The 15,711-nt window shown below is 47.4% G+C and overlaps 2 protein-coding genes across 6 annotated transcripts in view; one reads left to right on the forward strand and one right to left on the reverse strand.

Moving 5' to 3' along the window:
• LOC144948619 (ralBP1-associated Eps domain-containing protein 1-like) overlaps window positions 1–2,106 on the reverse strand; it is a 40,353-nt gene extending 38,247 nt beyond the window's left edge. For both annotated transcript variants that reach the window (XM_078878227.1, XM_078878226.1), the window contains exon 1: window positions 1,528–2,106. In XM_078878227.1, the coding sequence (XP_078734353.1) occupies window positions 1,528–1,680 (153 nt within the window). In that variant the 5' untranslated portion in view covers window positions 1,681–2,106. The remainder of the gene's footprint in view (window positions 1–1,527) is intronic.
• Window positions 2,107–5,649: 3,543 nt separating this feature from the next.
• LOC144948621 (histone-binding protein RBBP4) lies at window positions 5,650–15,190 on the forward strand. 4 transcript variants are annotated; one of them, XM_078878228.1, is made up of 12 exons: window positions 5,650–5,748; window positions 8,222–8,369; window positions 8,547–8,692; window positions 10,014–10,187; window positions 10,690–10,805; window positions 11,323–11,498; window positions 11,850–11,976; window positions 12,711–12,800; window positions 12,944–13,020; window positions 13,564–13,621; window positions 13,750–13,860; window positions 14,667–15,190. In XM_078878228.1, exons 1-12 carry the CDS (start codon window positions 5,733–5,735, stop codon window positions 14,730–14,732), a joined length of 1,305 nt encoding a protein of 434 aa, XP_078734354.1. In that variant the 5' UTR covers window positions 5,650–5,732; the 3' UTR covers window positions 14,733–15,190. The 4 variants fall into 4 exon arrangements, with proteins under 4 accessions (XP_078734354.1, XP_078734355.1, XP_078734356.1 ...); XM_078878229.1 differs by having other exon boundaries at window positions 12,711–12,788; XM_078878230.1 differs by having other exon boundaries at window positions 11,338–11,498.
• Window positions 15,191–15,711: the final 521 nt, after the last annotated feature.

Genomic DNA, 15,711 nt, shown 5'->3' on the forward strand with positions numbered 1-15,711 from the left:
CCACTCACCCCCCATACACCACTCACCCCCCATACACCACTCACCCCCCATACACCACTCACCCCCCATACACCACTCACCCCCCATACACCACTCACCCCCCATACACCACTCACCCCCCATACACCACTCACCCCCCATACACCACTCACCCCCCATACACCACTCACCCCCCATACACCACTCACCCCCCATACACCACTCACCCCATACACCACTCACCCCCATACCACTCACCCCCCATACCACTCACCCCCCATACCACTCACCCCCCATACCACTCACACCCCATACCACTCACACCCCATACACCACTCACCCTATACACCACTCACCCCCATACACCACTCACCCCCCATACCACTCACACCCATACCACTCACCCCATACACCACTCACCCCCATACCACTCACCCCCATACACCACTCACCCCATACACCACTCACCCCCATACCACTCACCCCCATACACCACTCACCCCCCATACAACTCACCCCCCATACCACCCACCCCATACCACTCACCCCATACCACTCACCCCATACCACTCACCCCATACCACTCACCCCCATACACCACTCACCCCCATATACCACTCACCCCCCATACCACTCACCCCCCATACCACTCACCCCCATACACCACTCACCCCCCATACCACTCACCCACCATACCACTCACCCCCATACACCACTCACCCCCCATACCACTCACCCCATACACCACCCACCCCCATACCACTCCTCACCCCCATACCACTCACCTCCATACCACTCACCCCCATACCATTCACCCCATACCACTCACCCCCGATACCACTCACCCCATACCACTCACCCCATACCACGCACCCCATACACCACTCACCCCAATACCACTCACCCCCATACCACTCACCCCCATACCACTCACCCCCATACCACTCACCCCCATACCACTCACCCCCATACCACTCACCCCCCATACCACTCACCCCATATACCACTCACCCCCCATACCACTCACCCCCATACCACTCACCCCCATACCACTCACCCCTCATACCACTCACCCCATACACCACTCACCCCATACACCACTCACCCCATACACCACTCACCCCATACCACCCACCCCATACAACTCACCAAATACCACTCACCCCATACCACTCACCCCCATACACCACTCACCCCATACACCACTCACCCCCTACACCACTCACCCCCTACACCACTCACCCCCTACCACTCACCCCCTACCACTCACCCCCTACCACTCACCCCATACCACTCACCCCCATACCACTCACCCCTCATACCACTCACCCCATACACCACTCACCCCATACCACCCACCCCATACAACTCACCAAATACCACTCACCCCATACCACTCACCCCCATACACCACTCACCCCATACACCACTCACCCCCTACACCACTCACCCCCTACCACTCACCCCATACCACTCACACCCCATTACCACTCACCCCCTACAACCCCCCTCCACCCAGCACGCCACCCTCCACCCCACCCGGCTCACCTGCAGGAGGGCGTCAGGCGGCAGCTGCGAGGCCCTGAAGAGTTCGCTCACGCGGCTCCACGCGGCCACCTTCTTCGTGTTGTCCACGTCGCAGTAGCCGAAGAGTTCGGCGTAGTAGCTCTGCTCGCTCTCGCTCAGCGACATCCCCTCCATGACGGCGGCTCCGCTGTTTTAACCCCTCCTCGCCCTATCTGCCGACGCCGCTAGCAGTGCTCCTGCTGCTCCTGCTGCTGCTGCTGTTGTTGTTGTTGCAGCGATTGTAAATCACACACACGCACAACAAACACCGCCTTGGGAAACAAAATCTAAAATCTTTTCGGCGCCGCCTCAAACCGCCAGCATTGCCTTGAACAGCGGAGGGCTACCGCTCGTTTACAGCGCGCTGTTTTGCGCTGACGCGACTACCTTAGCGCGCCGCTTTGCAAAGCTCGTCGCCGGTTTCTGCTGTTTGTTGTTGTTTATTTTGCTGTTTGTTTGTTTGTTGTAGTCGTCGTCTCGGCCAAAGCTCACGAGCCTCCCTCAGCCTCGAGACGCCTCCGCCGCCATTTTGGAGCGAGCGTCACGCGCGTGACGTCACCGCCCGCGCGGGGGGACCCGGATGTGCCGTGGCCCCACCCCCTACCCCCTCCCCACCAAGCCGATATAAAAGGATGAAGGCGCAGCACTGCAACTACCCCCGAAAAAATAATAATTGCATTTACATCGCGATTTTCATCAAGGATCTCAAAGCGCTGTAATGCAACACAGTCGTCAGTGTGGCCATAATATGAATCATGAATAAAATTCATAATCGACGTTTTTTGGTTAGATCGCGTTATTTATAAATGTGTCGTAACCCTCCACCACCCGACACGGCCAATCAGCAAAAAAAAGTGTCACGTAGTTCACTGCTTTAGCCCACCGGTGTGTTGAAGCTTGAAACCGCAACATTTAACATTTTTGAGTACGACGTTTCGCTGGTAATTGCATCCAGCATCATCGGGCAAATTTATAAATAACGCGATCTAACCCAAAAACGTTGATTATGAATAATATTGGTCGTGAAAGCTTACGTGTTAAAATGAATAAAATTGGCGACGTTTCGGCCAATGGGCCTTCTTTACAGCACATACAGAAGCCAGAGGCAGTCCCCTGCAATTCCCTGCTCACGCCACTTGGCGGAAGGACCTCTCGCTTATTCTATGGTTCTTTCCATAAAGACACGTAGATAAAAAAGTAAATATAATTTTTATAAAAAAAAAAAATTCTTTTATTATTTCCCTTCTACGTGACTTTACCGAAAGAACCAAGAAGATGAATCCCTGCAGTCACGAAAGCTTTAAATCGAAAAATACAGTAAATAAAGTTACTCAAAATATCACGACGTTTCGATCGCAACACAAGCGGTCGTCATCAGGAACAGGCAAACTGTTTTATAAAGGTTTAGAGATTGAGGGGTGGGGGGCAGCTAATGTTAATGTCGGAGAAAGCCCCGACACTGGCAGAGCTGGGGTGAGTGGTATGGGGGGGCACATGAATCCCTGCAGTCACGAAAGTTTGAAGTCAAGAACTATAGCTTGTGGGAGCTATCTCATGGATGATTTTGGTCGCGAAAGCCTTCCTGTTAAACTCGTGGGAGCTCTAGAGCTCCTCTACTGGGTATTTGGCCGAATATTCCACCCTGGACAGACTCCTGGCATTTGACATTTGTGTCTGCCTACATATTAGCACAACAGTAACCACATACAGTACAGTATCATTCTTATTTTCCTTAACTAAGGTTTGTAATTAGGAAAAAAACATGTCTTTATGTCTCTGCAATATTTTCTATGTCTCGTGTGATGCAGTTTTTTTTGTTGCCATTTCTTTTTGCTTCATTGCTCTACTTTGTTTTTATTTGTTTTACTTTTGTTAGTTTGGCCATTTGAGTTTTCACCCAAACAAAAATGTAAACTTTGAAGAGGTTAGGGGGTACCCCCACACTTTACCCCACCACAAGCGACCTGCCGATAGACTTACTGGTGAACCCATTTATACTCAACTGCCGCACCGGGAGATCGAATCAAACGGGCCACGTTATGAATTTCCAGTCCGGTATGCTAACCATGGGAATACCTTGGAGGTAATGGTACTAAAGAACTGTAACTGACTTAAAACTTTCGTGACTGCAGGAATTTATATTCTTGGTTCTTTCGGTAAAGTAACGTGGATAGAATTGTTTTTGTATTAAAGCAAAAAAAGGGCAGTTGCATTTGGAGGCTTGCCCCCTCTTTTATCTCCGCCTGATGAAGACCGCTTGTGTTGCGATCGAAACGTCGTGGTTGCCCTTTTTTTTCTTTCATTTTAATTTATTGAATTATATTTAGTTTTTCTATCTACGTGATTTTACCGAAAGAACTAAGAATACTGTATATGAATAATCGAGATACGTAATTGTTTTCACTTATGGAAACATTTAAATTCACAGTTAATTTTCGTTTATCCAAGGCAATCGATACGAGTGAAGGATGGCCCGGATAAAACTAACACGCTGATAATACAAAGCACATGTGCAATGTGTAGTCTAAACTCCCCTGTCAAGACTAATTGCACTTTCACTGCAGCACAAACCAATTAAGATCATATTTTCCGCAGAATCATGATACCGTAATTCATTGAATCATTGTGGCGTGTTCTCATAACCCAAACTACCAAGTCATCTGTTAGCTGTAACAGTGCCTTATTAGGAATAACCACGATTAGCGAAAGGGGCCGTCCATAAATGACGTCACGCGATTTTGGACTATTTTTGACGCCCCCCCCCTCGTCACATGGCGTCACAAAAAGTCAGACCCCCCCCCCCTCAAATATGACGTCACAAAGCTCTGCCCCCCCCCCAAATCAACATGCTTGAAATCGCTTGAAACTATTGTCATTGTAGTGCGTATTTAATGTGGCGCTGCACTCTGATGTTGTAGGAGAAAATATTTATTTAAAAGTATATGTAATTAAGTATAACGTGTTATCTATATTTATTTAATGTTACGCATTTTGATGTGACGTCACATTTCTCACCCCCCCCCCCTCGTCACACATCGTCACACGTCTGACCCCCCCTAGGTGCGTGACGTCATTAATGAACGGGCCCAAAGACCAATTACCAGCTTTTTCACTTGCTCACACTTGCCTAGACAGTACCAAATTCAGTGTCTTTACAAGCTCAAAAAACGTATAATTCTCACCATACCATAGTACAACCCAGTGATCCGCACTCGCCCCAGCTCACCATCCCTTCCACTTCAGCCCCCATTAGCCCACACGTCCCCCTGTTTGCTCACTCACCCCGACGACTCGCCCTGAAGCACACTCAACTCCCGTCTCATCCCCACCACCACATAGACTAGCCCATGCGTACTCACCCTGGACGTGCAAATAACCCCATTAAACAATATTCCCTGACTCATCCCATTCTCTCAAGAGCCCCCCACCACTATCTCCCACTCTGGAGGGCGAGTTCACTTTCTACTCGTCCTGAAAGTCCCCACTCACCCCATAGCCCCCTTAGCAATTGGCCACCCCTCCCCTCGTCCTACAATCCCCCCCCCCCTTCTCTTCGGCCCGCCCCCCGCGCCCGTCCCCTCTTAACCGCTCCCTTTTTAACTCGCAGCATAATTTATTCACAATTCGCCCCTCCCATCTTCACCTCTTCCTCTTGGGCCCCTCCCTCTTGCTCGTATGCCCCTCCCCTTTCCTTGGAACCCCTCCCGCTTGCCCATATGCCCCTCCCCTTTCATTGAAACCCCTCCCACTTGCTTGTATGCCCCTCCCCTTTCCTGGGGATCCCTCCCACTTTCTCGTGTGCCCCTCCCCTTTCCTTTGAACCCCTCCCCTTGCTATTGTGGCCCCTCCCCTTTCATTGAAACCCCTCCCCCTTGCTCGTGTGCCCCTCCCCTTTCACTGAAACCCCTCCCACTTGCTAGTGTGCCCCTCCCCTTTCATTGAAACCCCTCCCACTTTCTCGTGCGCTCCTCCCCTTTCATTAAAACTCCTCCCACTTGCTCGTGTGCTCCTCCCCTTTCGTTCGTGCCCCTCCTCTTTTTTCTCGCGAGACCCCGCCTCTCTTCCCCATTCTCCGCCCCCCCCTACCCCGCTCGCCTCCGTGGTGCGTGTGCGCATGCGCGTTGCGTGTTTCCGCCCCGCGCGCGTGGCGGGACAAAGAGGAGAAATTTTCCCGCGAACCCGCGACCATGGCGGACAAGGAAGGTAAGCGGCTCTCGCCTCCCTCTCACCGTGTCGCCATCTCACGGCGTCTCCTCACCGGGAGTCGCACCACGGTCGCTCCTTCTAATTGATTTCGATGTCGCGGCGTGGTTTTTTTGCCGAAAAAAATCGTCCCCCTCTCTCAAGTTGCGCGCGGTGTGAGGGTACAGTGCGCGCAGCCTGACCGCGTAGGCCGCACGCCGCGCAGAGTTTTTATTTAAATCGTAAAGCGCGAATATTAAAGTTTCGCGTTTGTCTTCTCGGTAATTGTGTTAGCAACGCTTTTATGGCCATTAGCGATTCGTTGTTGCGTTTTGAGCGCGGCTGTCAATGCTCGCCCGCCTTCCAGGACCGAACGCGGCCCCGTCCTAGGAATGTGGAGTTAGCCACCCTCACAGATTCGCGCAACCTTTAGCGGCGTCCGATTAATAATTCGCTTGCTTCTGTGTCGCCTGGAAATGTGATAGAAGCTCATGCGCTGGTTAAAATATAACATTGACTGAAGATAAGTAAGATTGAGCGGGATACGTCATGGCTAGAGGGGCCCTTCATTCAGCAGTGGATTGACCTTGGCTAATGATGATGAAATGCGATAGGTTTTCTACGTATTTTTATTCGGGGTAGTTTTGAGTAGTGTGTGGTTCATCATCATCAGTCATTATCAATCCTCCACTGGATGAATGCCTCTGAAAATCCCGCCTACTCCCGCGTTATGATGGTTTATGGCCGTGTTGTTAAGTACAAATTCGACCCACGCTCTTGTAATTGACCCGCACACACACGCGGTGTTCGCTCGTCATATGAGACCACCCAAGACTGTCAAGGCCGTGGCTATGTGAGGGTAGGAAGTAATTTAATTCACGCAGATGCTCGTTAAGTCTATCGAAGGTGCCTCTTATGTAAGTCAAGGCAAGGCAAATGGTTCGGTCTCTATTGATTTTAAGCGGATTGACTTATAACCAAGTTAAGTATATTTAACACGTCGGCTTTCGCGACCGATATGATAATTTATAGTTTTTTTTTCTCTTTCCGATTGAATAACGAAAATGTGTCAAATTTTCACGTTCACACGACAAAATTGTTTATTAATTGGCTGCGTCGGATGGAATTGGGTTTACGACACGCATTTTACTTACGTGATCTGACCCACAAAGTCAATTATGAAAAGTTAAAGTGGCTGCTCTTTACGCATGAATTCGTTTATTTCGGGCATCCTCGCATTGGCACTATGAAACTGGCCACAAGTTAATTGGCGGGAATGATATATGAATCGATACTTTTACCACCGTGCACCAACCCCCAACTGATCAGCATGGTGAAGTATGGAGTGTTAATTATTTGGCTAAAATGTATTGAAAAAACAAGCGGTGTGCCAGTTGCTGTTTATGGACGGTGGTGGTGTCTGCTGGTCGTTGGTGGTTGTGCAATGACTGAAACATTTTCCGAAGAGGCAAAAAGAGGAATTCATAGATTAAAGAACATAGCCGTAAATTTAGATGTCATTTTCAATTTTAAGAAAAGTAATTGGGCGTGGGGAGTATACGTTGATAGAATGGGTGATGGCTAGTGGTCAAGACGAATGGCAGCCAAGTGAAATAAAATATTACGGAGAGCGTCCACTGCAGAGATAGTGGTGAAACCAGACACTAGGTGGATTGCTAATCCCAGGACCGAGAGATAGTGATGGCTTGGTGGGGGGGGCATCATCCAGCTGTGGTTTGACTATGCCTGATGATGATGACACATGCTTTTGTAATAATTTTAAATAGTTTTTCTGCATTGTTTTGTTTACATATTTGAGTTAGCCATTTTATTTTCTACGTGACTTTACCGAAAAAACCAAAGAGTAATTCCTGCAGTCACGAAGGCTTCGATTCTAGTTTGAATTGGCTAGTCTACCATCATAAACCCAAATATTTATCGTTTATCTCTTGTCTATATATGTGTAGAGGAGTAGTATGGGGACGTGACGTCATACGCGCGGTGCGATGACATCATGTCTCCTCGGGGTACTTAAGGTGGGGGGGGGGGGTGTGACGAAAGCGGGGTCGTTGTGGGAGCCTGGGATGGAGAGAGGTTGAAGAGACAGTCAGAGGGGTAGAGCTCAGGGAGTCTGGAGAGAAGCCGGCTGTAGTTGTAGAAGGTGCTGCTCTCTCCTCAGTCGGTCGGTGTTGGCTGAACCCCCGATCCGACTCGAGTGAGAGAGCCCAAGAGATAGCAGAGGCTAGGGAGAGTCAGAGCTGAGGGTCCACGTGAAGGACCGAGTTTTAGGACGCCTACCTCTGGTGGAAGTTGTCACCAGCCACCAACCCTTGTTAATAAACCGGCGCAAGCCCTTACCTGAAGACCTGTCTCAGCATCGTCATTTAATACACAACATATGTATGTATGCTATAGTAGCTGGTGTCGATGCAATGTCACTTGACGGGCAGTGTGTCATTGCGTGTACCTTGCTGTCTCTTGTTGGCACCCACAGTGGCGATGGACGATGCGGTGGAGGAGCGTGTCATCAATGAGGAGTACAAAATCTGGAAGAAGAACACACCGTTCCTGTATGACCTGGTGATGACGCACGCTCTCGAGTGGCCGAGCCTCACCGCCCAGTGGCTTCCCGACGTCACCCGGTATGCGCACCGCCCCAGTCCGTTGCACAGCTCTTGTCAGTCCACTGCTGAATGAGCGCAATCCCCATTTACGTGATCTAACCCAAGAAAAACCTCTTACTTTGAGAGCATTGAGCTATAAGAACGGCTTGAATACAAAATGTACGAAATTGTTATGAATGTCTACTCTGCTCACAGGCCGGAGGGCAAGGACTACAGCGTCCATCGCTTAATCCTCGGCACACACACATCCGACGAGCAGAACCACCTGGTGATCGCCAGCGTGCAGCTGCCCAACGACGACGCCCAGTTTGACGCCTCGCACTACGACAGCGAGAAAGGGGGTGAGCTCCCCGCCCGCATCACACCCTGCGCTGGCACAACTCGAGAGAAGCTCGCGCGATGTTCAGCGGGTGGTTTAGTCCCTCCCAACGAATAATTGTTGAACACGTTCATTTATATAACGCTGCCCTAAAGAGAAAAAGATGTTCACAATCGATGACCTTTCGCGTCGTTTTTTTCGGGCAATAGTCCTTGGTAGGAAAATGGATTGATATATTTTTTAATCCTCGTTACGGTTGTGTTATTGACAGATCTATTCATATTTTGTTATCTGTGTTTGCGCTGCCAATGCATTTTCACATTAATGTAATTCCTATTAAAGTCATTCACCTGAAAGTAACTTAGATTGGTTGTCATCTGGCTTAAATACGGGCACTTGTCTTTTAGGAGAGTAGTGTCATTGGGCTTTGGTTTGTCGTACACCACAAGTTCTTTGATCTTAAAAGCCCTGGTTAACATTGAACTGAAAGCTATGGTCATTGATTTGGCTTGGTTTTTGTTGGGGCCGTAAAAGCTGATCTTTGCAGTTCCGAATTGAATTTTCTCCTTTTTTGACAAGGGCGATGACACCATTAGAATATATAGGATGCTTTATGTGTTGATGTCGCACTGAAATAATTGGAGATATATAACATGAGGCATTTTGATTAAAAGTCTACATGTTTCCCACAAATATCAAATGTAGTACATTTTAATCGCTCTCCCGATAGACTCATCTAGGTTTGCTTTCAGAACATTTCAATCGCCTAATTGAGAAGAAAGTATGAGGGTAATTATAAATCGATGAGGTATCTATAAATCAATATGTGTATAATTGACGGAACATTTAGAGCCGGGAGATTGTTTCTAATCCTGAGATGAGTAAACCAATCAAGTGATGCATTTTTTTGCCCAAGTGATGCCCGGTGGCATGTATTTGACATTGTATGATCCACCGACAAAGTTCGAACAAAGACGTGGAGTTTAGACTGCCCTCGTGCAATAAAATCGCACGTACTCGTCCTGTTGTAAAGTTTCATTATCGTCATCTGAGAGACTACTTTTATGGCGCCTTTTTAAGAGTCCTGAAAAAAAGAATTTTGCAACGAAAAAAAGTACTGCTGCAAATAGCAATCGTGTTAATTTGCTCAGCAAAAATTTACATGATGTGATAACTAGCAAAACTCTATGCCTTCCTTTTAATTTATTTTCAGATTTTTTTTTTTATATTTCACGTTGTTTGGCACTACATGTTGTACATATTTCCGTGACATCCAAATGAAACAAGTGGTAATTTTATCTTTAAGTGTGGCTTTTAATAAAGATTTTCTCTCCTTTGTGTAGAGTTTGGAGGTTTTGGCTCTGTGGGAACAAAAATCGAGGTGGAGATCAAAATAAACCACGAAGGGGAAGTGAATCGAGCACGGTACATGCCACAGAACCCCTACATCATCGCCACCAAGACGCCAACAAGCGAGGTGCTCGTCTTTGACTACACCAAGCACCCATCAGTGCCAGGTCCGTACAATGCACAACACAATATGGGGCACGGATGTATCATTAAACTAAACTATTTTTTATTATACCAAATAATGCCCACTGAGCTACATAGCTCTTTTTCAGAAGCGACATTGCCACAAATGACAGCTCAACGAAGTGGCTTATGTGGAAATGTGTCGGGCCAAATACTATAAACACATGTTTCTAAATGTGGAGAGGAAAAACCGGAGGACCCGGAGTAAAATCCACGCGACCACAGGGAGAACACGCAAACTCCAAATATACAGCAGGCGTCAGTGTTGGGATTAACCCTCGCTCCTGGCCCTGCTTGGCCCCGAGCCAAATTAAGATGTCTTATGCAGCCAGCCTATTAAGTTTGATTCCAGCTTCGCACGGCAAATAGCCGGTGGAAAACCACCCGTACCGTGTTGGCCCTGCGCTAGCTTCGCTTGGATGTGCCAGTGTGAAAGAGGTAACAGTATGTATGGTGTCTGTGTTGGTCGCGTGCCATCTGTTGCAGACCCCAGCGGAGAGTGCAACCCTGACCTTCGTTTGCGCGGCCACCAGAAGGAGGGCTACGGCCTCTCGTGGAACCCCAACCTGAGCGGTCACCTCCTGAGCGCGTCCGACGACCATGTATGTGGGAGCTGTGCTTAGCTCAAGCTTTTATCGTCACGAATTGGCGCTACGCAGCTCACCGTATGGGGGTCACGCCCGCCCTGTTTGTCAAGTGAAATTTCACTCGCAGTATATAAGCATATAACAGGGTTGGCCCAACCTCGGCTTGTGGGCAGTTCAGGTGTGGCTCTATATAGATGCCGCTGATTGGTAACTTCAATATGATTTTATTTAAAAGTGAAACGATCTGCAGAAGTGGGAATTGCCCGGAAGCACTCATCCCCGTCATCGGAGCCAGACATGAGTGCTCCTGGGATGCTACCGCATATTGATTAATTCAGAACTCTAGCTAACTAGTGCAAGTCAACCAGGCTGCATGACCACCCCACGTTATCTCTCCATGCAACCAGCCTATGCAACCCGTGGCTTGTTGGTTCTCACAGTGTAGCCACTTTCAACAGTATAGCCAATTCATTTTGTCTGAATGAGCTTTGACTTGATGCTACGTAAAGGGCTCGAGTTGATTTAAATGAAGGATTCTACCCGGCAGACGGTGTGCTTGTGGGACATCAGTGGGACGCCGCGCGAGGGCAAGGTGGTGGAGGCCAAGACCATCTTCACGGGGCACACAGCCGTGGTGGAGGACGTCTCCTGGCATCTGCTGCACGAGTCACTGTTTGGCTCCGTCGCCGACGACCAGAAGCTCATGATGTACGGAAACGTTGATACATTAGAGCTCTGTGTTTACCTATGTCCGGCTGTGACTGTAGGATTAGTGCGTATAACTCGTGAAGCTGATCCATTGTAAATACAATTGCGGTATAAAGGTTTGTTGCTATCAGAGACTCCTCCTGTGAGGTCCATTTTAGAGCTGCCATGATTTTTCTCCACTACTCGGTGGTGGACTTTAAAAAAAAAAAATTGTGTTATGCAATTGGTCGAGTAATGGGAGCTATAATCAGTTGAGTAATTGCTTGCTGACATAATTGATTGTTTAGACTTTATTCTTCATTCGATCTTGTATTTTTGCCGCATGTATGTGTTTGTGCGTGGCACGAGCAGCTGGGACACACGGTCTAACAACACGTCCAAGCCTAGCCACTCGGTGGATGCACACACGGCCGAGGTCAATTGCCTCTCCTTCAACCCCTACAGCGAGTTCATCCTCGCCACTGGCTCCGCCGATCAGGTGCGGTCTCGGGCTCCCTCTCGTCGTCTCTCCTCTCATGCTCGCGTGGCAATTTATATCGCTCCATTCCACAATTAATTTTTCCAAACCACCTTTGGCTTAAGTTGATTTGTGCTAGCACTGCAACTTGTTTTTTTGTTCTAAAATGCTTTATGATCTTTGGGTGCTTCTTTGCTGAATTGTAATGGGGCAAAGCTCATTGTTTTTAATTGAAGCTCTAAAGCTTTAAATGCACATGCCCAAAGTACCCGCAATGCACCCGATCTCATTCAATCCGGGTAACTAGTTCAAGTTAATTTATTAGGTATAGTCCTGTGAGCCATTCGGCTCTTGAATCGGGTGCAACCGCAACAAACAGAAAACAACTAGGAAAGGTTGAGCCTGGATGGTGCTTAAATGGGTGACCGCTAACCACACATTTTTCTATATGCTGCGGGCCTTTGGTAGTAGGTGGGGAAAAAATCCATTGTTGCAATGATTAATTCAATACTGCCCATCTTGACCAATCCATACGAAGCAGTGTGGTGAAGTATTGTGCAAACGTCTCCACGACCCATATGATGTGGGGAGGCCATTAAACAGCACTGGAGTGATAAAATGTTGTACACTTAGATAACATTAAACATTTAATTACTGGTGTAGAGGTCTATTGAAGCGATGTGGTATGTTTGGTTTAAACATTTTGCTTACGGTTTACTTGCAGTTGACATGATCATTTTGAATTCTTTCATCAGACCGTGGCTCTGTGGGATCTCCGGAACCTGAAATTGAAACTTCACTCCTTTGAGTCGCACCGTGACGAAATCTTCCAGGTGCGGAGAGCGGTAACTGGTGCAGGGAGCAGTGACGTATCGTGATGCATGCACACAGGGTTGGGGCCAAAATGTAAGCAAACACACGTGCGTGTTGGTGTGTGTGTGCGCGCCGTATGTTCTTTGTGATGCCGTCGTCCCCACTCTGTCTACAGGTGCAGTGGTCGCCTCACAACGAGACCATCTTGGCTTCGAGCGGCACAGACCGCAGACTCAACGTCTGGGACCTCAGGTGCCAACAATCGCAGTGGATTTGCTTCATCAAAGTGGAATAGTTTCCGTTGCCTTAATTTTCATTGCAATAGATCCATTTTCATTGTAATGGATTTGTATTTTTACGTACCAAATCAACTTTTGTGGCCACACAATGTACATATCTTCGAATTGGACAATTACATTTTTATTTGTGAGATGTTTTTGAAAAGAGGTATGCTGCTGTGGTGTAATTTGCTCACAGTGCCAGTTCAAATCCATCTCTCAGCAAGACAGTTGAAATGGTGGTCATTCTTTTCTATCCCCCCTCTCCGGCGCCTCTGTTCGCCCAACAGTATAAATGGGTACAGCACAGTCAGCAGGTTGCATGTGGCAGGGTAGTGTGTTGGTACTGCCACCTCTTCCGTGATATCTGGCCAGCATGTATGAGTAGGCCATATAGCCCGTAGAGGTACTGTAGAGCTCCCTCGAGCAGTAGAGGCCTGTCCTGTCAGTCGTGTTGTTAACGAGTAATTGCAGGGCTGTACCTTTATTAAAACCCACCTCACAATGTCCTCAACAGTAAAATTGGAGAGGAGCAGGCTGCTGAGGATGTTGAAGACGGTCCTCCGGAGCTCCTGGTACGTATTTAAAGCTTGTTGGTCACACACTGCCTTGCGTGCAAATCGGTGTGCCGTGCGATTTGTGCAGTGTGCAAGGTTTGCTCCAGCTAAACGCGAGTACTGTGCATCCCCCGTGCGCTGTTCAGTTTGTCCACGGTGGACACACGGCCAAGATCTCAGATTTCTCCTGGAACCCCAATGAACCGTGGGTCATATGCTCCGTCTCCGAAGACAACATCATGCAAGTGTGGCAAATGGTGAGTCGCCCTTAAGTTCCCTCATGGGCCATAGTGTGTACACTACGACAATTTTAAATTGGAAAAATGTTGCCGAAATATGGGCAAATCTGACCTCTGCTCCGCTATAATTGCAAGTTCAAATTACATAAGATAACCTGTGACTACCTGAGGTTTTGCTCTCGACCAGTCCATCCTGCATGAGACGCTTTTGAGTAAAGCGGTTTTTATTGGCGAGGCAGAACTCCGTCACTTTTGTCAGCGCCCTACCAAGTGACCACTGTTGCTCACAGTAAATGCATTACCATCTGACGATTGCCCTAAAGTTCACCCGGTGTATCATAGGCTTTAAGTCACATTTGCGTCATAGCCGACAGTGGTAATGTCATTGATATTTGTAAGTCAGTATATTTTGTCCAAATGAAAAAAAACAGTACTTTAAAAAAACTTTGTTCATAAAAAAGCTTCCGTTAAGCTGAGTGCATTTTATTCCGATTGACTTGCCGTTTTCATATTTGTATCTAGAATGTTTTATTAACACTGTGATTGCATTACCAATGGTAGACAAGTAAAAATAATAAACAAAAAACATTGTCAATTACTTGAAAGGAATGTATATAATAAATTATCTCTTAGGCATTGACCGAAATGCCGCTTATCATATTGACGTCTTGCTTTTAGAGCAGTGTTATTAACAATTGAGTCGAGTTAAATAAACTGTGACCATCCCGATTTTTTTTTTATTATCGAAAGTTGGCAAGCGAAAGTTGGTGGCTGTTCCAGCACTTGAATGACGACACAACGTCCACCCCTTTGCTTTTTCGCAGGCGGAGAACATTTACAATGACGAAGACACCGAACCTGGCGTTGCTGACGTAGACACGAAAGCCTGAACCCCTTTTGCCTACACAAACTGTGGCTCCCCCCTCCTCTCTGCCCCTCTCTGTCCCTCATTGCACCCCCCCAGCAGCAGTGTGCTGTCCGACTAGTAAATGAGTTGCCTTGTCCGATAGCCCTGATAAAAAAAAAATACATGTCCAAATGTGTGCATGAAGTTCCTCTTCTGGGTCCAAGGTGGAGCGGCGAGTTACGTTTGATCGCTGCAGATAAAAACAACTGCTGCGGGAAGGGACGGAGTTCGCAAGGTTTTATTTTGGCAAAGAAAAGAGTTCATCCCCGTTTTCGGGGGTTGATGGGAGGCCATTACATTTTTTGCCAAGAGTTGTCCCAATAAATTTGGCGGTTTTTTCACCCTTGTACTGTTTTTGCCGCTGCTCGTAAGACTGGTGACTGTAGTTTATTTTAGTTGCCATTGATCTGTAATAAATGTTGTGTGTGCGTGTTTCACAAACATTTGCCTCGTATTGTTATTTAAACCCCGACTTAACGTTTACCCACCCACCCAACTCTTACAACTCGTGGGCAAATATCGCTAGTGTAGGTGGTAGATTGCAGATGTATGTTTGTTATTAGCACACCATTGATAATTTAGCCATCGGAGGCATCAAAACATTTATTCCACTTATGTTTATTCAAATTGGGCAGGGAGCTCAATTGGTGTTGCCAGTTTTATTATTGTCATGGATATGTATGATTGTTGGTTTTGCATCAATAAAAAAACGTAAATTGAGAAATCATTTAATAGTTTGACTTTAAAACAGCCGAATACAAACTTTGAGATCCAGGCTCGAACTAATTTCAACCAGAAATACTGGGGGGCAACCCAAAATAGAATAGTTCAGATTTTTGATTGTTACTAGTACAAGCAAGGACTCGACAATGGTGTTGTATCTTGACTTAAAGCTTTTTTGACTGCAATAATTAATATTCTTTGGGTCTTTCGGTAAAGTCACGTAGATAGGTTCAAAGAAA

Source organism: Lampetra fluviatilis, chromosome 50 (assembly GCF_964198595.1).
Source record: "Lampetra fluviatilis chromosome 50, kcLamFluv1.1, whole genome shotgun sequence".
Classification (NCBI taxonomy): domain Eukaryota; kingdom Metazoa; phylum Chordata; class Hyperoartia; order Petromyzontiformes; family Petromyzontidae; genus Lampetra; species Lampetra fluviatilis.

What these genes read in the sequence shown, in the direction of transcription:
- LOC144948621 (XM_078878228.1), top strand. An exon ending in GACGACCAGAAGCTCATGAT is followed by an intron (nt 11,499 to 11,849) that starts GTACGGAAACGT and finishes TGGCACGAGCAG; the next exon opens with CTGGGACACACGGTCTAACA. An exon ending in ACGGTCCTCCGGAGCTCCTG is followed by an intron (nt 13,622 to 13,749) that starts GTACGTATTTAA and finishes TGCGCTGTTCAG; the next exon opens with TTTGTCCACGGTGGACACAC.